This window comes from Cucurbita pepo, chromosome 10 (genome assembly GCF_057944985.1).
Source record: "Cucurbita pepo subsp. pepo isolate OVF chromosome 10, ASM5794498v1, whole genome shotgun sequence".
Classification (NCBI taxonomy): Eukaryota; Viridiplantae; Streptophyta; class Magnoliopsida; order Cucurbitales; family Cucurbitaceae; genus Cucurbita; species Cucurbita pepo.
In genome coordinates this window covers 1804693-1826057 of record NC_141807.1, presented here as the reverse complement: position 1 = coordinate 1826057, position 21365 = coordinate 1804693, and the positions used below count along the sequence as shown (strand labels likewise).

At 35.9% G+C, this 21365-nt stretch overlaps 4 protein-coding genes across 7 annotated transcripts; 1 reads left to right on the top strand and 3 right to left on the bottom strand.

The window, feature by feature from the left end:
• Positions 1 to 386: 386 nt before the first annotated feature.
• LOC111804419 (RING-H2 finger protein ATL70-like) lies at positions 387 to 1372 on the bottom strand. The gene has a single exon (XM_023689220.2). The coding sequence runs from the start codon at positions 1157 to 1159 to the stop codon at positions 644 to 646; it is 516 nt and encodes a 171-aa protein (XP_023544988.2). The 5' UTR covers positions 1160 to 1372; the 3' UTR covers positions 387 to 643.
• Positions 1373 to 2694: 1322 nt separating this feature from the next.
• Positions 2695 to 6756, bottom strand: LOC111803471 (digalactosyldiacylglycerol synthase 1, chloroplastic). The gene is made up of 7 exons (XM_023687885.2): positions 5756 to 6756; positions 5607 to 5639; positions 5412 to 5499; positions 4470 to 4951; positions 4130 to 4396; positions 3595 to 3944; positions 2695 to 3508 (listed from the first exon to the last, which is right to left on the bottom strand). Exons 1-7 carry the CDS (start codon positions 6362 to 6364, stop codon positions 2977 to 2979), a joined length of 2361 nt encoding a protein of 786 aa, XP_023543653.2. The 5' UTR covers positions 6365 to 6756; the 3' UTR covers positions 2695 to 2976.
• Positions 6757 to 7279: 523 nt separating this feature from the next.
• LOC111803470 (uncharacterized) lies at positions 7280 to 9496 on the bottom strand. Its single transcript, XM_023687884.2, has 9 exons — positions 9335 to 9496; positions 9124 to 9243; positions 8958 to 9025; positions 8506 to 8614; positions 8352 to 8420; positions 8203 to 8260; positions 7813 to 8048; positions 7662 to 7713; positions 7280 to 7522 (listed from the first exon to the last, which is right to left on the bottom strand). The coding sequence occupies exons 1-9, from the start codon at positions 9335 to 9337 to the stop codon at positions 7455 to 7457; spliced, it is 783 nt and encodes a 260-aa protein (XP_023543652.1). The 5' UTR covers positions 9338 to 9496; the 3' UTR covers positions 7280 to 7454.
• A 1103-nt stretch (positions 9497 to 10599) lies between these two features.
• LOC111803142 (exocyst complex component EXO70A1) lies at positions 10600 to 19388 on the top strand. 4 transcript variants are annotated; one of them, XM_087127937.1, is made up of 12 exons: positions 10600 to 10938; positions 11229 to 11324; positions 12681 to 12886; positions 13680 to 13919; positions 14739 to 14877; positions 14976 to 15188; positions 15682 to 15887; positions 16354 to 16551; positions 16631 to 16730; positions 17303 to 17542; positions 17629 to 17781; positions 17885 to 19387. In XM_087127937.1, the coding sequence occupies exons 1-11, from the start codon at positions 10780 to 10782 to the stop codon at positions 17737 to 17739; spliced, it is 1908 nt and encodes a 635-aa protein (XP_086984063.1). In that variant the 5' UTR covers positions 10600 to 10779; the 3' UTR covers positions 17740 to 17781; positions 17885 to 19387. The 4 variants fall into 4 exon arrangements, with proteins under 4 accessions (XP_086984063.1, XP_086984062.1, XP_086984061.1 ...); XM_087127936.1 differs by having other exon boundaries at positions 17919 to 19386; XM_087127935.1 differs by having other exon boundaries at positions 17629 to 19387.
• The last annotated feature ends 1977 nt before the right edge of the window (positions 19389 to 21365 follow it).

The window sequence follows — 21365 nt, the reverse complement described above, 5'->3', positions numbered from 1 at the left end:
GTGAATCCCAAATTTACCTCAACATTTGGATTAAAATAATTTCTAATGTTTATTGATTTTATCTAACAAAATTTTATATCAAACCTTTTTAATAACATAAAATATTTACGATAATAAATAGAATAAAATATGTACAGTAAAAAAGTCATAAATATAATTATAAACCAAAAAATAAAAGAACTACTATAATTATTATCACTAGTATTTATTAACTATCACTTATTTTTAATCATAATTTAGTTAAATTAATTTTATTTTCTTAATTCTTGAAGTTTCTATTTAATAACTATTTTATTTTTTATTTTTAAAAATAAGATCTTAAAATTTTAATTTTAATTTTAAACTTTTTATTTTATTATTTATTTATTTTTGAATATATTTCAGCATCGAATTAATCAGAATCAGGATTTCATAAATGGATAAAAGAAAAATTAAAAAAAGAAAAAAAGAAAAAAAGAAAAAAAGAAAAAAAGAAAAAAAGAAAAGAAGAAGAGTAAAATAAATACAAGAAATATGTTTGACCATGAAGAAGGTTGAGATTGGAGCTTCGTTGCGGCGATCGAATGCGATGGAATCAATCTGTTGAAGAAAAAGTAGGGCGAAAACGACGTCGATTCACCCACATCCATCCAGATCGTCTGCTTCAATCCCGTCGACTGGCCAATGGAACTTGCTCTGCCAGAGGAGTCGACAACGGCGTCGGAATCGGCGAGGTCCGGCAAACCGGACAGGTCGGGTGAAGCCTCAGCCACGGATCGATGCACTTGAGGTGAAAGAGATGGCCGCAATCAGGCAAAGCCCTAAGAACATTCGAGTTCTTGTAATCGGCCAAACAGATTGAACAGCAAGAGGCAGAGGAATCATTCTTCAGAAGCTTCGCCTCCGAATACAGCAATTTCGGATAACTCTTAATCGTTTCCTGATCGAGTCCGACATCGACGACGACGGCGGCTTCTCCCTCCGCCTGCGGCGGCGAGCGATTGGTGTTTCTCTCGACCACGGACGTCGACGATAAGCCGTTTCTGGTGCAGTAATAGGAAGCTAAGAGGATCGTAGTGATGAGAATCAAAAGCCCTAACGAGACGCCGATTCCGTAGCCGAAACCGCCGATGTTGTTTGAGGACAGAAATCCGCCGCTGTCCGCCGTGCCGTTGTTCATCGCGGTGAGACGCAGAGGATCAGTAGCCGGAGCCGGAGGAGAAAAATGAGAAGATTGGGTTTCTCAGTTGCCATTGTTGTAAGGCTCATTGATTATTTGGGAGTTTTCACGGCGCCTCCACTCAAAAGTCAATGCCAATTGCCAAGATGAGATTTGAACAAAGGAAACCCAATTTTATTTATTTACTTATAATGTAAGCTAAATGTATAATTAATAATGTTTGAATCATTCAATTATTTTTTACGTAATAAATTAATAAATCAATTTTATTTGTAAATAATAATAAAAATTTAGTCTCTCGGTAATAATTTAGTCCCTATAGCAAAATATATTATTAATATTGAATGAAATTATATATTTATATTATATTATTAGATAGAGTATATATTATTAAAAAAAGTATCATTTTGAAATCTACACATAATTTTTTTTTACATGTGTGACTATAAAGATTTAATGCAAAGATATTTGATATTGATGCATACGAGATTAAATTGATCTTATTTGATATAATTATAATAAAAAATAAAATTGAAAAATAATGCCAAATCAAAATTTATAGATAGTTATTAAAAATAAAGTCAATGGGTATCCATGTGATGGGGAGACTAAGTATGCATTATCACTGGATGAGGATTTTGAATATTTTAATCATATTTTCCAAAGTCAACGCTCTCTGTTTTTTTTTTTTTTTTTTTTTTTTTTTTTTTTTTTTTTTGCACAACAAATAATGAAAAAGAAACTGAATGCTTTTAAGGGTCATTATTTATGTATATTTGTAATCGATTTTATTTTAAATGAATGCTAAAATATCTTCAAAAAGTTTTAATTACAAAATTCTAACCATTTTCATCTCAGATTTTTTTAAGTTTTAAATATATTATCAAAACTTAGCATTTTGTTAATTTAACCAGAATCATCTTGATCATCCTATTCATCGGGATCCGAAGGATTTTATATTTATTAATATAATAAAAACAGAAACTGCTAGGAGTGTGGGAATAACTTTATTTTAAAAAATTTTGGTAAAATTATATAAAATATTTTGTTGTAATGATATGTTCATGCATGTTAAATAACTATGAAATTTTAATTAGTATTTGCGTATTCATCTTAGTCAATGCATATCTATCTAATAAAATTAGGCAAAATTTGAAAGTTGACAATGCGATATTGTTAATATCCAAAGAAAGAAGGATATTGATCGAGTTGACCTTTCTGATGAAATATGTGAGATCCCACATCGGTTAGAAAGGAGAACGAAGCAAAGTGTGGAAACCTCTCCCTAACAAACACGTTTTAAAATCTTGAGGGGTAGCTTGAAAGAGAAAGCACAGAGAAGACAATATCTGCGAGTAGTAGACTTAAACCGTTACAAAATAAGTGATCTTATAGACTATTTTCTAAAAATGAAATTAATCCATTAGTGCGTTCGTGACATAGATCATATTATTGTAACGTGGATGTGTATAAAGTTCCCTTAAGACTATAGTTTCAGAAAGTAACTATGTATAACTTCCTCAACACTTAATAAATATTGCAATTCCTATGCTACACTTCCATTTAATCAAGAACATAGAACTGGCAATGAAGCATGTGATGGTTTCCACACAACCCATTAGCTTACAGCATAGCCAGATTCTTCACACATATTTTCTATTCTGTTCTATATTAATCTACGAAAATCGGCCATAGTGATCCGGGAGTTGCGCTATTCTACAGGGATCACACACACCCTAAATAACGATCCTTGGATATGCATCTACCTACCTAACATAACAGACAGTTTTGCAGATGAAAGTTTGTAATGTATCTGCTTACCATGTATAGATAGGATTTTCGACCTGAGGAGGAAGGAGACGGAGGTCTTTACAGTGCTGTCTGTCGTAATCACGGGTCCCCGGGATTGCTCCGGTACAGAGTCTGAGGAGTTCGTTACCAGTAAGACAATAATGGGCAAACGCAAGACCGCCATCAACGACTTCAGTCAGACTAGGTGTTGAGATCGACTTCCTGATCGCTTTCCGATCGGTTCCGTTCGATTCCAATTCTTTATCACTGTTCAAGACTTTGTTGATATCAGAATACTCCAAGAATCTCTGGGTAGCAGCCTCCCATGAGAGATTGTATCTTTCCTCAGGAGTAAGAGGGTGAGGTTCGTTTTCCAATGCCTCTTTCACTTTGGCAACAAAATCTTCGGATGACTTGAATGTCAAACAGTTGGGGAAAGACCTGAAGAAATCATTGGATGGATGATCTGCACATACTACAAACTTTCCCATGGCAAGAGCCTCCGCCGTAGCGGTACAGAGCACGTCGCTGACGCTCGGGTTTATAAATACTTTGTAGCTTCAGGGAGAAACACAGAAATATACTTTCAGAGGAAGAACACAAAGAAATTCTATTGCATAAGCATTGAAAAAGAGGGTTCTTACTCGTGAAGTGAATCATCTGCATGGTCCCTTCCCCTCAAGAAGTTTACATTCAGCTCTAACTTTTTAGCTGTGCTCTGAACCTCGTGGGCGTCCTCTCCATTTCCAAACACATCCAAATTGAACCCATCAAGCTCATGCTTGTGCTTTGCAAGCAAATCTATCAGTTCTCTGTATCCTTTTGCCCAGACCATTTTGCCTAAGAAATATGCGCCTTTTGAAAAAGTTATATTCCCAAGCTTTCTATCTTCATCGACTTTTTCTCCAATTTTTAAGAACTTTGGATTTACACCATGCACATTGCAAATAACAGACTTGGGAAGATCTTGGGTGGCAGCAGAAAGTCGAAGAACCTGGAAAAAAGATAGAACAAATGGTCGAGTAATTGAAACTGTGAGAACCCACAACAATGTTAAGAGCGATCCAATCACGAAGAAACATCTAGAGGAATGATATTCTTCCATAGCAAACAAGAACAGTTCAATTAGACCAGAACAATTCAGATCATCCATTATGATTTGCCCAATTAGACTAATACCTTATGACAGTAAGCTCTGATGACCCAGTTGTTTATGTGTTTCACAAGGAATGCTTGCAGAGCGCCATTTTTCTCCCGCTTGATGTATTCCAGGTAGTTCGTATGGACCACACCGACAACGTGGTTAAATTTATCGGTCCAACGCCTGCCATGATGGTACCAATTAAGGTGTTCTGGTTCTTCCAAGATAGCTATGTCAGCGTCCTTGGAAGGGATAAACTGAGAAGTATCACCAGCTGGTATGATACTCCGCCTCTCTTTTGAGAACTATAAAACAATGAATCAGTCTAAGTTCAATCCCTCAGTGAACAAAGTTGTTAACAATTCACAAGAAACTCACCTTTCCTGGATAGAATGAAATTTTAAAATCAGGCTTAAACCCAATTCTTTCCTCAAGCCATTTACGAATGTAAGTCTCTTGCTCTTCTGGAGAACTAAAGGTGAGATGGTTAGGATAAACTAACTCCTGATCTGACATGGAAAGCCAAGGAACTAATAACGTTACACTTTGTTTTGCAGATTGTGCAAGATATGCAGCCCTAAACAACGGGTTTACAGCTGTTCCCGTCATCCATGGAAGGCTAGCGGTCGTGACGATAGCAACGTGCCTTTTCCCATCTGATGGTACGTGCTTTCCATGATCAGTCCAAAACCCACCATCATAGCAATGTCCAGTACTTTCTAGGACACTAGCTACCCTTGAATCCAATTCATCATTTACGCTATCATTTCCTAAAATAGAGGTTTCTCCTGAAGTGGAGCCCCATAGTAATTGATTCTTGCGTTTGTTACACAAGTTTTCCACTATCTTATCACAAACATCTGCAAGAAACCGATCAACCGGTTATGTACAAATTAAAACAGATAGAGGGAGGAGAACGCATCAGGACATCTTGAAACAGCCTAAGCTCAGCGTTAGCAGATATTGTCCGCTTTGACGTTAGTCTCACGGTTTTAAAACGCATCTATTAAGGAGAGGTTTCCACACCCTTATAAGGAATACTTCGTTCCCCTCTCCAACCGATGTGGGACCTCACAATCCAACTCCCTTGGGGTCAAGCGTCCTCACTGACACACCACCCAGTGTCTGGCTCAGATATCATTTGTAACAACCCAAGCCCACCGCTAGTGGATATTGTCCGCTTTTACATTAGCCTCACGGTTATAAAACGCGTCTACTAAGGAGAGGTTTCTACATCCTTATAAGGAATGTTTTGTTCTCCTCTCCTACAGCATCTTAAGCTGCAGTACTAGATAACTATAACAGGTTTGAAAATTTTACCTCTTCTAATGCCAATTTGATCAAGGAAAGATCCAGATTGCCTAACTAAGCATGCTAAAAGCTCAGGAACACCCAGTGGTGGCACCTCCTATATGCACAAAAATGGTGAGATTATTAGCTTAATTATACCACAGAAAAGAAATTGAAGCATGTTTCCCACGACTTGAACATTTTAGAAGCAAAGATGAGCCAAACCTTTGAGTCTTCAGGGTCCTTGCAGATTGATCTCTGCAAACAAGAGATTCAAGCAAATCATTATGGAAGGGACAGAAATATAACAAGTCTACGATGATAGCATTAATCTAAAGGTCATGCTAAATAAGATTAAAGAACAAGAAACATACCAAGCTCGACTTCACTTTCTCCACGAAGTCCCCGTTCTTAAAGCTTTCAAACATCTCGGCCGACGAACTCCGCTTCTCGAACTCCCTCAATCTTGTTTTCAACGCTTGGATTGGCTCCCAATCCCTAGTAACGGCCACCTCCTCGCTCTCGTTCTCTCCCCAAAACTCTCTAAACCTCACTCTGTTCCATTTCCTCATCCCAGCACCATCGATAACCCCATCCCCAACTTCCACCTCGGACACAATTGCGTTCTTAATAGCAGACAAATCGATCCGAATCCTCGTCCTGGGCTTCCACTTCTCCAGTACAGTCTTGCTAAAGTCCGGCGAAGAGTACACCCTGCGAAATTCCGATATCTTCGGCTGCAATTTCTTAACAAACTCGATTTCAGCAGGAGGAGAGGAGCCAGAACCAATTGCAGGAACAGAGAAACTAGAAGCGGAATTAAAGAAGTTCTCGATTTCCCGGTCGAACGACGTCGCCAAATTCTTGAAAGAGTTAGCTCTGTCCTTAATCAACTGAAGATCCGCATCCGCCGAGTCGCGAACCTCCCTCCAGCCTTTGGAAAGAAAGGAGAAGGCGTTGGAAGAAGAAGCATCACCGGCCATTGCGGATTGTGATTGAAGGCAATCACGAAGTCGGAGAAGGAATCCCTGGGAAAAGGAATTACGAAGGAAGAAGAGTTACGGAAGAGAAATTAGGAAATTTGGGTAAAAGATTTAGGGTGGGGTTTATCCTTCTGAAATCTCCTGGAAGCGAGGGAAGAAGAGCCCACCTGGAGAAGAGTGGAGGAAGATGGAAGATGGAAGATGGTAGATGAGAATGGAGGAATGGAGAGGGAGAGTGACGTGGCGAAGTGGGATTGGAGGGATGGAGGAGAAAGGAGAATCGTTTAGGGTTTCATTGCAGAATATTCTGAAGAAGAAAAAAAAGAAAAGGAAATGTGAACGATGGATAACAGATTGTGAGCACATCCGTTTGTGGCTGAGGTGACGGTTGGGGATTTTCCCCCAATTTTATTAGCGGACACGAAAATTGAAAATACCCTCTTTTTTATTCTTTTTTTAATTCACATTATTCTTTCTCATCGTGCCAAACTTATTTTCAACCGTTGTCATTCATTTAATTTATTATTTTTAAAAAATTATATATATATATATATTAATCTTTTTTTTTTTTTTGGTCGGCATGGACTACCATAGTATCTAACTCCCATGCTTTAGCACCCCACCCATGCTTTAGCACCCCAGTGTCGATAGGGACCCGATTCCCTCGTAGATCTCCAAAATCCACCACTACACAAAATTTCACTCACCTGCTTAAAATCAACCCAATTCATCACCTACCTTGACGATTGTTAAAATAAAAAGTTAACCACGTTTGATTACTTTAGCATATTCATAAACTAACAAATGTCCAGGGCATATGACCATTTTCCACATGTTTATGTATTGTAGATTGATAATCACTGTTCCTGAAAACACATGCAATTAAATGATACGGGGGGGGAGAATATTAGCGTGTGGAGAAAAAATCCGCATGAAAAGTATATATATTTAAATAAGAATACATTTGTGGTTACATGTCAAGGAAGAGAGCTAATGGCCACACAAAAAATTGACAAGAAAAAAGTAAGATTGTTGCTACCACTTCAAAAATAATGCCTACCTGTGCTCCCCCAAGTCTACTTAAGTTTCTTCAGACAAGCAGAACAGCATTTATGCAGCCATCATTCTCCGGATTATTGGTCACCTGAGCATACTTCCCTGAAGAGACCACACAAACAAAATATAATGTCAATTAACTTTCATCCCAAATGAAGAAAAGTCCAAAAGAAAGGAACGAAAATCTTAACTTTCATCCCAAATGAAGAAAAGTCCAAAAGAAAGGAACGAAAATCTTTACCCCATACTACTTTCCCAGCTGGTGTGACCAATCCAAGTTCACTGACATTCACCTAATGAAAAGGAAAGGAAGGGAATATGTGACTAATAAGAAACAGAATTCATTGAAGACTTCACGCACAGTGAAGAGGTTGAGCGTATGAGCAATGTACCTCAATAATAGCTCCCTTGGTCATGACACCAAGAGAAGTATACATAGGACCATTTGGATTTTTCTTCACTCCGATGATCTCGAGATTGAAAGTGCATTTAAGTTCGGGATGTGTTACATGTGCTTTTGTAAATCGAAGCCCAGATGGGCGGATAAACCTCTCATACTTGGGAGGTTTTCTTGTAAAACTAGCCCCGACAAATGTAGCTTTTGTGACCATCCTCTTCCATTGTTTTGCTGTAAGAATGCATGGATTAATGATTGCACTTTCATAGTTTATAGACAATAACTGAAGATTCTCGACAATAGCTACACAGATTGTATTGCAGAAAAACTACAATTCAAGACGAACGTTTGCAAATAAACGAATAAATCAGATATCGATACTTACTTTTCCTTTTACCAGTTCTTATCACTTTAAACATTTCATCCTCCGCAACAGGCCTGACCTAAACAATGAGGCATAAGAAGAGTGTAACCCACGATAAAAACGTTACTCTTAAACAAGCGATAATTAAGGCAACCACAAACAGCCCTTACCTTGGGCAGGGGAACTTCCCACTTTCCAGCTTTTTCTTTCCTCTTTTGCTTAATGGTGTTGCTAAGAACCTATTTTAAAGTACACAGTCAGATTCCCAGATTTATTTAGAAAAACTACATGACTAAGTTAAAAGAAAGTTCCAATATTGCATACTTTTGCCCGAGCTGTATTTTCACGATCCAGTAGATAGGCAGGAAGAGCACCTTCTTGAACATCATCATCAACCTTGCGTCTACTTGAAGACTCCTCATGCATAGCCAATCTGTTGAAACAAGCATACAGTAATTACCAATCTAACACTATTTATTTCATTCAAACTGCATTAATGTAATGTAATGAAATTTGTCAAACGCCCTAATCAAGAGAGTGCCACTTTATCGAAACTACTGCTACTACTCTAATCAATTATAGCAATACCAAATGCACAATAAAATAATGAACGCTTATCAAACTACTACAACTCCAGTCTACTATAGAAAATACGAAATGCACAGTAAAGAATTGGAAAAATGATAGAATTAAACCCCTAAAGGACTGTTGAAATACAAAATCAAAGATATTAACAACCGGAGAAGAATTCACAAGAATCCACAAAAGATACTCACGTTTTTTTCATCAGAGCCTTCTCCGCATAACGTTTCTTCGCGAACATCTTGCCCTTGATACCCAAAGCCTGCAACATTAGAGTTCAATCAGAAAGAGAACGTCAACATCATAACCAAATTGAAAATTACAAATAAGCGGAAATTGAAATAAGGAACTGAAACCAACCTTCTGAGCCATAGCAGATCGTTTGTGCACTTCACGAGCCTCCTTCTTGCGTTTGCGCTCAAAGTGATCATGGCGGTAGCCATGTCGCTTCCTGTGAAGCTCAATGTAATCTCCCTGCGGCTGTTGAGCAACAAAATAATACAGAAACAATATTTCAAATGCAAATAACTGGAAACATATACAGATTAAGTTTACGAGTCGAGAAGCAAACCATGGTGAAATTTCACAATCGCCGGCCGGATTGTTCGTATAAGATAAACCCTAGAGATGATGAAAATTCGATCAAAATTAAACCCCCAACAAACTACAGGGAGCTCTTTTGGGAGTATTCCTATGTTAGAGAGAGGAGGTGATTCAACTCTCGAAATCTTAGGTTTAAATGATAAATTTGGGCTTCAACCCATAATCAGGCCCATTATAAGCCCACTATTTACTCGGCCCACTTGCTCTTTTCTTAATTGATATACTCTAAATATAATAATAACGTGACTAATCTAACAAGGTGATTCTCTTTCTGTCCTTGGAGCATTTTTTACGACATTATGATCAATGAATGGAACTTAGGCGGAAAGTGTTTTTGCCTCTATCCTTAACTCGGGTAGCGGTTTCTGGTGTTTCAGTCACCTTTCAATAGCTCTCTTAATTACGTGCGAGAAAGCACCTTCGTCGAGTAATAGGAAGCAGGCTAGTTCCCAAAAATGCATGTTCTTTTATCGTCGGGGTCCAAAATCTTCTTTGATGAGACTTGAATTGGAGTATTGTAAGAGTGTGCACTTGAAAAGACCTTTAAAGAGAGAGATGAACTCGGCACAACCAAAGTTGGTTCGCAAGTTTGACATTTTTTTGTTGTGTTAACCCACGTAACCCAAAAATAGAGAATCGGGTTGGGTTAAGTTACTAACTACCCAAATTTGATTGAGTTATTTTAACTGTAATGTATTTAATTACAATCGAAAAAGCTTCACGTGCATTCTAGTATATTTAATCAAAAGTTTCATTAATATTTTGTAAATTTAAAAAAATAGAAATATTCTTAACGACAATTGAAAAAAGACTCAAGAAATTTAAAAAATAAAATAAAAAATTTTGGAGATAATTTATAACGTGTTAATTAATAGTTCCATCCTTATACTGATAATAAGATTTTTTTTTAACCTGGACGTGTGTTAATAATACTTTTAAAATTTAATTACTATTTTTTAAATATTTTATATTTTTTAAATAAGGACAATTTTTAGAATATTTTAAAAGTTTAAGGAGTAATTTTTAAAATATTTAGAAAATTTAGAAGGTATATTTTTATTAATTTAGGGGGAAAAAAATTATTATGTTTATTTTATTTTATTTTATTTATTTATCATCCGTACGCAAGATCTTCTCCGGGTAATTTTCGCGGTTTTCAAACCGGGTCTATTGCGGTGAACCGTCGGTATATAAACGGGGCCCATATTCTGACAGCGAATAGCTTTTGGCAACCACCTTAATTTTCCGTCCTGCATTTCGAAGGGAGACCTGAAAAAGGCTAAAAAGGCTAAAAAGGAAACAGAAGCTAGCTGAATTCTGTTCTTGAATCGGCTGCTTCGTGATCACGCATCTGCACTTCCATTCCGGTTTCTCTCCCCTACCAGACACACTGGGAGGAAATTTCCATCTCCAATGGGGGTTCCACAGACGATGGAAATTCTGAGCGCGAGAGCCGCACTTGTGAGAGAGTCGCTGCAGAAGAGCCAGAATGTCACAGAGAACATGGTCTCCATTCTTGGCTCCTTTGACTACCGTCTCTCCGCCCTTGAAACTGCAATGCGGCCTACTCAGGTGCTTTTTAATGATTCGTTGGTTAGCTTGAAGAATTTAGAAATGCATTAATTAGACACTGTTTCTTTGTTCTGAGGATTCTGCGAATTTATTCATATGTCGCGTACTATGTGTGAATTTGTGTCGTTATTGTGATCGTGCTGTGTATTTAACGTTAATTATAAGATCTGCTCGACGATTTGTTGATACGTTTGATTGATTTTAAGGAAACAGGACAGTTGCTGTTATTGTTATCTTCGTTTGTATTTTCTTTTATTTTTACTATCACGTTCTTGTTTTTGACGCGACAGATAAGAACTCATTCAATCCGGATGGCACATGAAAATATTGACAAGACATTGAAGGCTGCGGAAAGTATGCTGGCTCAGTTTGATCTTACACGCAAGGTTGATAGCTCTTACCTTCTTATTTATTTATGGCTTCTGATATGGTGTTTGTTGTTAATATTATAAGCGTCTTGTCCTATAGCAAATGTAGTTAGTTGGAATAAGTATATCATCCCCAAGCCACGCTCGTAATTCATGCCTCGCGACTGATTGGATTTGAATTGACTATAAGTTTTGTGTGATTTTTTATTATTATTATTATTATTATTATTATTATTATTATTATTTTGTGTGGATATTTGCGGCACTGGAAATTTACATGAAATTGGTAGCGTAGCATTCCTTGGTCACTTCACGTCTCAGATTGTTTGGGCACTTTAAGAGACTGGCAGGTGATAAAATCTTAAAAGTTTCCATTTGCACCATCCGGACAGGTTTCTTTGCCCTCTTAATCCTATTTCATTACGTCTACAACTTGGAAGCATAAATCATACCAGTTAAATATATAATCACCTGGAAATACGAACATACCGAACATACCAACACGACAGAGGCACATGTTGTACAAAATTAGTTGGAACTTCTTTTGTTCTTTATTGTTAACATGGTGGGACACACAAGATGTAATTGAAGCCCTTGTGCGTTCTTCTCTGGTTCACACAGAGCACATGTTTACTTTTGTCTCGGGCTGTAGGATTGTTCTCCTCCAACTTGATTTCTGAACGAATTGATGAAAAATCAGTCTTTGTTTCTCATTGTCTATTTCTCTTTAATCATACTAAAGGGGGTTGGCAGCTGCTGTGCTTGGTTATGAATCCTATTTTTGTTCATCAAGTGAAGTGGTAGAGACAAAAAGAAAAAAGTAGCTGCCGAAATAGTTGGCTTGAGCAGCACATTGCCTTTTATAGTGATGAAAATGTGATGTTCGCTTGGCATTTTGGCCATTTATGACAAAAATTTATCCCGGATGTTTAGAAGCAAAATGAGTTTAGCGAAAATCACCTTTTCTGTATGTCTGTGTATGTATGATTCCGTGAAAATCATATAATCAGTGCATTCTTTTGTATTGATAAGGCAGTAGAACCAAGTTAAATCATATATGTGATTACATGTTATTATCGTGCCTCTATTGCATTATCTTAATCATTTGGATGACTTTTTTGTTGCAATGCCTGGTGACATGTTCGTGCTTCTTAATGTTATTTTATTATGTAAGAAAGACTGTTGGCAGTTGGTGGCTTCTGTAGTTTGATCAGAGAATTTACAGTGTTAGCATTTGGGTCAGTAAGTGGAACAGAGTTCCTATTTCTTTAGTTTCATATTTTTCTTTGAACACTATTATTGTCACTATTTTCAGTGTATGCAACTTGATTTTCTGTCTGCAAATGATTATATTACTTGAATTGAAAAATGTAGGCCGAGGCTAAAATACTCAGGGGGCCACATGAGGACTTAGAAATGTACTTGGAAGCAATTAGTCAGCTACGGAGCACCAATCGCTACTTTACTAGTAACAAAAATTTCAAAAGGAACGAAGCTATTCTTACCCATACAAGCAACTTGCTTGTCAAAGCCATTTCAAAGCTGGAAGATGAGTTCAGACAGCTTTTAACAAATTACAGGTTTGTTTTCTATTTTTTTTATTGCTTTTTATGGGTAACTGTACGTTCACTGTTGTAACGTTTTTTAAGAATTGTTTTATAATCATTTGAATATTTTGATTTCAAGTAATCACCGATATAAATAGACTTCCTCGTTTCTTTTCTTAGAGCTATTCTCGTTCAGTTAAAGGTTTCAAAAGTTTGTGACAAAAAGGATATAACAGATGTTTCTCTCCTTGTTTCTGATTTAAACTAATAATCATCTTGTGAACTTATGCTTGGTTAACATTTTTAATAATGCTTTTATTTTTCTTGGAGCTGTGGTTTCATAGAATAGATGTTCGTTTTTGTAATTTCTATTAGAATGAAAATATGAGGCCTCCGATAGTAAAGACATATGAGAGTAAGGGCAAAATGTCATTAGGGGATGCGTTGTGCGGGGGGACAGTGAAAGTGTCATTAGGGGATGTGGAATTTCTGGCAAGTAAAGTTAGGAAGAGAGGTTACCAGCTTTCTGAAGTCAACTGGGTGTTTGGGGTCAAACCCAAGCCCGGGATGGGAACCTTAGATAAATGAACAGAGGATTCCTTGCTATGGTCACTTTGATCAACCCAACATTTTATAGTTTTAATTCCATCCTTTGGCTGTTATATTGAGCTGTCAATTTTGTTATTCAGATTTGCTGCCTTCCTATCATAATTTAGTCCTGTAGAAAAGCTAGGCAGTTGTTGTAATTAATATTTGAGATATTTGTACCACATTGTACTATTAATTGGTATACAAGAACAATGAATGTGGACTTATCAAATTGCAGTAAGCCAGTGGAACCCGAACGTCTATTCGACTGCCTCCCCAACTCGTTGCGTCCATCGTCAGCATCTAAGCAAGGTGATAGTGGTAGCAAAAATAGTTCTGAACATCACAACAAAAGCTTAGAAGCTTCCGTCTTCATTCCCCCAACTCTTATTCCTCCCAGGGTTCTTCCATTGTTGCATGATTTGGCCCAACAAATGATTCTAGCTGGCCATCAGCAGCAACTGTTTAGAATATACAGGTATCACCTCTTTTCCGGTTTTCTGATGATGTTTGACTAGTTAACGTTTTGAATACAAGTTTGTTCAATATGTGGGTTGTTTTTTTGTGAGATCCCACATTGGTTAGAGAGTGGAACAAAAACATTCCTTATAAGGGTGTGGAAATCTCTCCCAAGTGGACGCGTTTTAAAATCTTGAGGAGAAGCTCGGAAGAAAAAGTTGCTAGCGGTGGGCTTGGTCTGTTACAAATGGTATCATAATCAAATACCGGGTGGTGTGCCAGTGAGAATGCTGGGCCCCTAAGAGGGGTGGATTATGAGATCCCATATCGGTTGGAGAGAGGAATGAAGTATTCCTTATAAGAGTGTGGAAAACTCTCCCTCCTAGACGCGTTTTAAAACCTTGAGGGGAAGCCCGAAAAGGAAAGTCCAAAGAGGACAATATCTACTAGCAGTGGGCATGAGCTATTACATTTCTCATGCGACTTGTCACGTCCTTTGTTTAATATGCAAGTTGTAGATTTCTAGATTTCGATGAGAACATGTTATTTTATGCGGACTTTTTGATGATGCTAAGTTGCTGACTACCGACTTGAAATTCTGTATATTACGTCTTTTTAGATAAAGTAATGAAATTTTGAGTACTGTTTGAGAATGAATCAGCCTATCCCTGTTCATTGTTCTTGTATAATTCATTGTTATACTTTAGGAAGCTTATACACGGAGTGATCAAATGTTTAAAGAGCGTTTGCTTAAAGAATGTCGCATCTTACTTGTCTTACTTTCTTTTCAGCCTTTCAAAATATGGACCAATTGAATAAATTATTTCTCTTATTTCAGGGATATTCGTGGTGCAGTCTTAGAACAGAGTCTTAGGAAATTAGGTGTTGAGAGGCTTAGCAAGGATGATGTCCAGAAAATGCAGTGGGAGGCTCTTGAAGCTAAGATTGGGAACTGGATACATTACATGCGCATTGCTGTAAGGACTTGCCGTATTTGGTTGTGGTCATTTTAGCGTTCTATTCTGCGGTCCTATTTTAATTTTTATTCTCAACTATTTACTCCTGCTTGAAAAAGGTTAAATTGCTGTTTGCTGGGGAAAGGAAAATATGTGATCAAATATTCGAAGGGGCAGATGCTCTCCAGGACCAATGCTTCGCAGATGTGACTACAAGTAGCGTGTCAGTGCTACTAAGTTTTGGAGAGGCAATTGCCAAAAGCAAGAGATCTCCAGAAAAATTGTTTGTTCTTTTAGACATGTTTGAAATAATGCGAGAACTGCAACCTGAGGTACAACTTTATCCTTGCTTTCTTTTTTTGTCTGTTTCATTTGGGAGTGGAGGGATGGATGACACCTTATGGCTTCTCTTTCAAATACCTGGGATTCAAATAATAAACGTTTTCTTCCAAATATCGGACATTACTTTTAATATTTTCAAATTTATGATATTTGGGATATTATTGTATATGTTATATTGCACTTTTACCCCCGAGTGTAAAATTGCCAATTCACTTCTGAGCCATATAGTCGGTCTTTTTCAATGGTTGCGGTTGTTGTTTGCATATTTTTATGGGTTTATACCATCAAGCTAAAATGAACCATTGGAATCTGAAATGGGTGACTTATTAAACACTGTATTTGCTACAGTAAATTGATGTCATGCGGTAGGTTTTTATGCTTCTGTATGTGAGAAGATCAAAATCATATTTCCACGAGTGCAACTTGCCAACACTAAAGTGTATTTTACTTTTCAATTTCCTTTTGATGACGTGCTAAGAGCAGATGGAAACACTATTTGGAAGTAAAGCATGCATTGAAATGCGGGATTCTGCATTGAGCTTAACTATGCGCCTTGCCGAGACAGCTCAAGAGACCTTTGTTGATTTTGAAGAAGCCGTAGAAAGAGATGCCACAAAAACTGCTGTTCTTGATGGGACTGTTCATCCCTTGACTAGTTATGTGATAAATTACGTCAAGTTTTTATTCGAGTAAGTTAATACTTTCTGTGGCTTCCACTTCAATATTTCTTGTCATACTTTTCCCCCTTGAAACTATGACCCGCATCCCAGACATACCATACAACAACAGCTGCATTGTACGTTCTCCAAGTTGTTGCCTGAAGTACACGCCTTTCTCAATCATATTTACAATTATTACATTGAACTACAGCCTATTTTTTCTGCTCTGGAACGTTTTGTTTTAATTCATAGATGATCTCCAAAAGAACTTTTCTGGCTCCCCTTTTCTTCTTCTTCTTTTTCCACCCTCGTTATTTGGTCCTTCGAAGAAATGATTTTTGATACATTTTATAAATACATCAGTCTGGCTGATTGGCGCCTTTTCATATGATCTCCTGGCAGTTGCATGTCTGTTGTTTTAGTTGTTGTTTTTATATCCTATTCGTACCCTATAGCTACAAAACTATGTTTCTCACAAACATCGTAAAATGTACAGCTACAAATCTACTTTGAAGCAATTATTCCAAGGTTTTGAAGCTAGCGATCCAGATGCTCAGTTAGGCGTGGTAACTAAAAGAATTGTGCAGGCCCTTCAGACTAACCTTGATGGGAAATCTAAGCAATATAGGGATCCTGCACTAACTCAATTATTTCTGATGAACAATATTCACTATATAGTGAGATCTGTCCGAAGGTTTGTAGTATATTTGGCTTGTATGTCAAAAGATTATGATTTATCCTATTGGTAATAGTTTGTTACATTGAGTTCTCAGATCGGAGGCAAAGGATTTGTTGGGTGATGACTGGGTGCAGATACATCGAAGGATTGTGCAGCAGCATGCAAATCAATACAAGCGGATTTCCTGGGCAAAGGTTTGGTTCACTCGACTCTTTCTATTGCAAATCAATACAAGCGGATAACTTTCGATCTTTTACTTTCGGTTTTTCTCTTCTAATGCAGACAATAGATCAGTCTAAGAGCAAAAGTTAGAGGAAGTCCTATCCTTACCGGAACTTTGTCTGTATAGTGTATGATATGATCTTTATGATGTCAAGGATGACATCATGAACTTGTAACCACTTTGGTGAAAAAGTTGGTTTATTTTTCATGGGACAACTGAACTGGTTGTCTTGACAAAAAGAATTGCACTTACTTATTCAACTGTGTGCCTCTTCTTTACCGAGAGAAAAAAGAATAAAGGGAAAAAGAAAATAACTCATTTACATTAGGATGGGTCAAATAACGATCACAACTCACATTTATCACTGTACAATGTCGTTTAATAAGGTCGAGATGTAACCCTTAAAATGCAAACTTTTTCTAGGGAACGTGAAGATCATGGAAAACATATTAGCTTTTTCTCAGTATTTGCTATCAAGTTCCAAAAAAACCAAGAAATACTCTGGAGGGTTAGTATTCTAAGGTTTTTGTTTCTTGTTTGCAGATTTTGCAGTGCCTCACTGTTCAGGCCTCAGGTAGTGGTGGTGCATCGGGAGATGCTGGCGGACTGTCAAGAGCTATGGTGAGAGATAGGTTCAAGACTTTTTACATTCAATTTGAAGAGCTTCATCAACGGCAATCTCAGTGGACAGTTCCTGACAGTGAGTTGCGGGAGTCATTGAGGTTGGCAGTTGCTGAAGTTTTATTGCCTGCCTACCGATCTTTCATCAACCGTTACGGGCATGTTCTCATTACTGCACTCTAAAATGATAAAACCTTAACTTTTGTAATTGTGTGTATTTATGTGTAAACTACATGTGCAACAGGCAGATTGAGAATGGAAAAGCTTCTCAAAGATACATCAGATATTCACCGGAGGATCTTGAGCGTATGCTAAATGAATTTTTTGAGGGTAAGACATTCAGTGAACAAAAGCGCTAGTAGCTTCTCCAAATGCTCTGTACATGGACAAAGTTAGCGCAGGTACTTCCCCTCCCCCCCCACCCGTTCTTTTCTCTACAATTTGTATCATTAGATTCGTTCATCCATTTTTTAATATTTTCAACATCTACATGCTCGTATGCAGTTTCTAGCAGTATGACAAGTCCTTCCTCTTGCAGGCACCCTCATTTTTTTAATGGTCTTGTTGTGCATATGTCAATTTATTCTCGCGAGCCTGCCTAGGAAAATATTCAAAGTTGTGTTCATTAATTGTATCTCTAGAAATTTTCAGAACCATAATAATTCCTGTCAATGTAGAAGAAAAATTCCAAACGCTTGAGCTTGGCTACTCTTTCTTCATTTTTCTTTAGATTTCTTGTAATAAAGGGACAAAAACTTAACAAAATTTATAAATATGGCTGAAGGAAACGAAAGACTTCTTCATCAAATTAAATAGGATATGATTCATCTTCCTCTCGGCTATGTAGTGGTTTCTGTCCAATATACTTGGTGATTTCCAATCCTTGATATTGTAGTAGTAATAGTAGTATACGATGCTCTCCTCCACACTTTCCCTTATAAACAAACTTTCCAAAATGCCCACCGGAACCTTTCCTCTCCTTATCCTTCCTTCTCACTTCTGAGACCTGAGCACACTTTTTACATCTATTAGGTAGGTGAACAAGACCTTTTCTTTGGTGCCTACGAGTAAGAATTAAGTGACGCCGATGCGTTATATAGATTCTTTTCTCTCCTCGTAGTCTTGATTTGCCTCATGAAAGATTAATATGATTGCCAAAGAGCCATTAAAATCACATGAGGATGCCAAGGCTTATACTTTGGTGCACCTTGACCAACTAAAGATACGCCAAGGTAAGCCATCTGATAGGTTATATGGATTTTCCTTAAACTTCAAAGATCAAAAGTACAGAAGGCAAGCCTTTTGATCATTCAAATGGCTTCCTTCTGCACACTCAATTGTTGGAGATACATGAGGGAAGTAATTTTCTGTCATCAATCATGGAGGAATGTTGACTATATTTGTTCATTTTATTCCGTAGGCTTCAACTTTACATCGATGTATGCCCCTCCCTCAATTTGAATAATTACTACAATTTATCCTAGAAGTTGCTAAGCTTGGAGAGATTAGAGCGTCATGAACATGTTGATGGTTTCCTTAGAACATCAGGAATATTAAGTAGAAGCCTGTTATGCTATTAGAATGGCCTCTGGTTGCTTAGGAAAATCTTCGTTAGCGTCAACATCGACATCTAAAACCTTGAAAATTAGTAATGTCACTCTTTGAGCTAAAATATTACAATAATTACGAAGGGAAAACGTCTGAATTATAAAGCCAAATCATGATATTTGATGGTCGAAGTTTTGCCTTATTATTATTAGAGGTCTTATTTTTCAGTTGAGGTGGCTTAATTTGTTTGTACATGGGATATGTTAATTTCGGATAGGAAGTCATATTCATTGTCAAATGGAACATAAACTAATAGATTTTGTTCATTAGTTTATGTTCTATCGTATCTGAATTTATCTATTTTTCTTTTACATCTTTTGAGTAGGGGTGTTCATTATCGAGTTGTGTTGAAATATTTTTTAGATTCAACTCTATTGCTCCAATTCAACCCAACTTGATTGTGTTGGCTCCAGTTGCTTGTGTCATTTATTCAAATTTTTGTTTGTAATAAATGTATGATATTAATATGCAAAATATCCACTTTATTTATTTTCTAACATTGAATCAAAATTTGGCCACTCTATTTAAATATGTATTTTAAAAAATTATATTCTAAAAAACTTCAGAATAAATTATTGAAAATCACATTTTTTATTAAAAGTAAAATAAATATATGCATATATAAGTGTATTCATTTGTTTTTTTTTTATTATTATTATTTTGCCATTTTCTTGCTTGGAATTATCACATGTGAGAATTTCCAAACCCTAAAAACTTTCTCCAAGCGCGTGACAAACAAGGTACGTGCTTTACACGCATCCAAAAGCATATCAAAAGAAGACAAACGCCGGCCTTATCACTTCATCAACTAGAGAATTTCTACCAAATTTGTGGTGGTTACCTTAATTAATATATATATATACACACATAATAATGTGTAAAATGACCGACACCAGTCGTGGGTGATTCAATTTTCACTCTTGTAATTTTTGAACTAAAAAATAATAATTATAATTATTTAACTGAAATTGTTTAATTAACATGTTACATTTAAATTCTCTAATTAAACATTTAAATTATATACATATTATATTATTATCCACGTTGAATTGCAAAAGGCTAGTCATTTCAATTCTTACCACTATTTTGCCGTTAACAAATAGATAATATGAAATTGAGTCACATAGTTCGCTCAAGACAATTACCTTATCCAATTATTATTTTTAAAAAATAAAATAGACCCTTTAAACATATTTAGTGACAGAATAAAATAAGTTTAAAAATTTGGTAAAAGGTAGGATGAACTCATCTATATTTTTTAAAGATTTTATGTATTAAAATATATATAGTGCATGTATTATATATTAAAAAAAAAAAAACTCCTTGAAAAAGGGAGAAAAAGAAGAAGAGAACGAGGAATAATGGGGAATCGAGGAAGATAGTGTAGGGTTGTTTAGGAGAACAAAAAAAAAAAAAAAAAAAAAAAAAAAAGGAAATTAATTGAAACACCTTAAGGCCCAATCCCAATAATTCCATTGCTCCTTTTCCACATGCCTCTTCCTTTTTTCTTTCTTTCTTTTTTTCCCACCATACAATTTTTTATTTAAATTAATTTCCAATTTGTTCTATTCAAATGTTTTATTTATATATATATATATATATATATGAGAAAAGACAAGAAGAGAGAGGGGATTGTCATTTAACTTTAGATTTTCTATTTTTTTATTTTATATCTTATACATCTAATAAAATTTTTAACATTAATATATATGATTTATTGATCTATTAAATGTGAAATTGAATTTTTTATTTGATGAAATATACATAAATTTTAAAAAAAATAATAAGTTTTTAATTTCAATTTTGTAATTTAATCTAAAATTCATTTTTAAAACATGGGTTTATTTTGGATGAGTTAATGTCAGTCAATCAGTAACTATGGTCAATAGTTTGGTTAACACCGTCTTTGAATTTTTTTTTTTTTTTTGTAGGTTTGTCTTTTGATTTTTTCTTGATTTATTTATTTATTTATTGTCTAATATATATATATATATATATATATATATATATATATATATATATATATATATATATATATATATATTATTCTATCTAATCGATTTAATTTTTCTTTTAAATGTATTTTTATGACCTAGAAGAAAACGATGACCTAAAATTTAATGAAAAAAATATATAGGAATAAAGACAATATAAGATTCTTCTCAAGGATTGACGACAAAAGCGTTGTACGTGTCAAAAAAACCTAACATTTCAACAATACATATATACACATGTATTATTTTATGTACATGAACGTGTTTAATCTTGACTACATTCAAATAAAAGTAAGCTACTTATTCGAACAGATTTTCTTTTGAACTTCAGTCAAATTCTAAGAAAAAGAAAGACGCTCAGTTAGATCCAAAAAAAAATGTTT

Coding starts and splice junctions, on each gene's coding strand:
- LOC111804419 (XM_023689220.2), bottom strand. CDS start 1,159: ATGAACAACGGCACGGCGGACAGCGGCGGATTTCTGTCCTCAAACAAC.
- LOC111803471 (XM_023687885.2), bottom strand. CDS start 6,364: ATGGCCGGTGATGCTTCTTCTTCCAACGCCTTCTCCTTTCTTTCCAAA. Junction 5,640..5,755: donor AGAAAGTGAAGTCGAGCTTG/GTATGTTTCTTG, acceptor TCTTGTTTGCAG/AGATCAATCTGCAAGGACCC. Junction 4,952..5,411: donor TCAAATTGGCATTAGAAGAG/GTAAAATTTTCA, acceptor GGTTTCTTGCAG/ATGTTTGTGATAAGATAGTG.
- LOC111803470 (XM_023687884.2), bottom strand. Junction 9,026..9,123: donor GATCTGCTATGGCTCAGAAG/GTTGGTTTCAGT, acceptor CTAATGTTGCAG/GCTTTGGGTATCAAGGGCAA. Junction 8,261..8,351: donor GGGAAGTTCCCCTGCCCAAG/GTAAGGGCTGTT, acceptor CTCATTGTTTAG/GTCAGGCCTGTTGCGGAGGA.
- LOC111803142 (XM_087127937.1), top strand. CDS start 10,780: ATGGGGGTTCCACAGACGATGGAAATTCTGAGCGCGAGAGCCGCACTT. Junction 10,939..11,228: donor CTGCAATGCGGCCTACTCAG/GTGCTTTTTAAT, acceptor TTGACGCGACAG/ATAAGAACTCATTCAATCCG. Junction 15,888..16,353: donor TACGTCAAGTTTTTATTCGA/GTAAGTTAATAC, acceptor TAAAATGTACAG/CTACAAATCTACTTTGAAGC.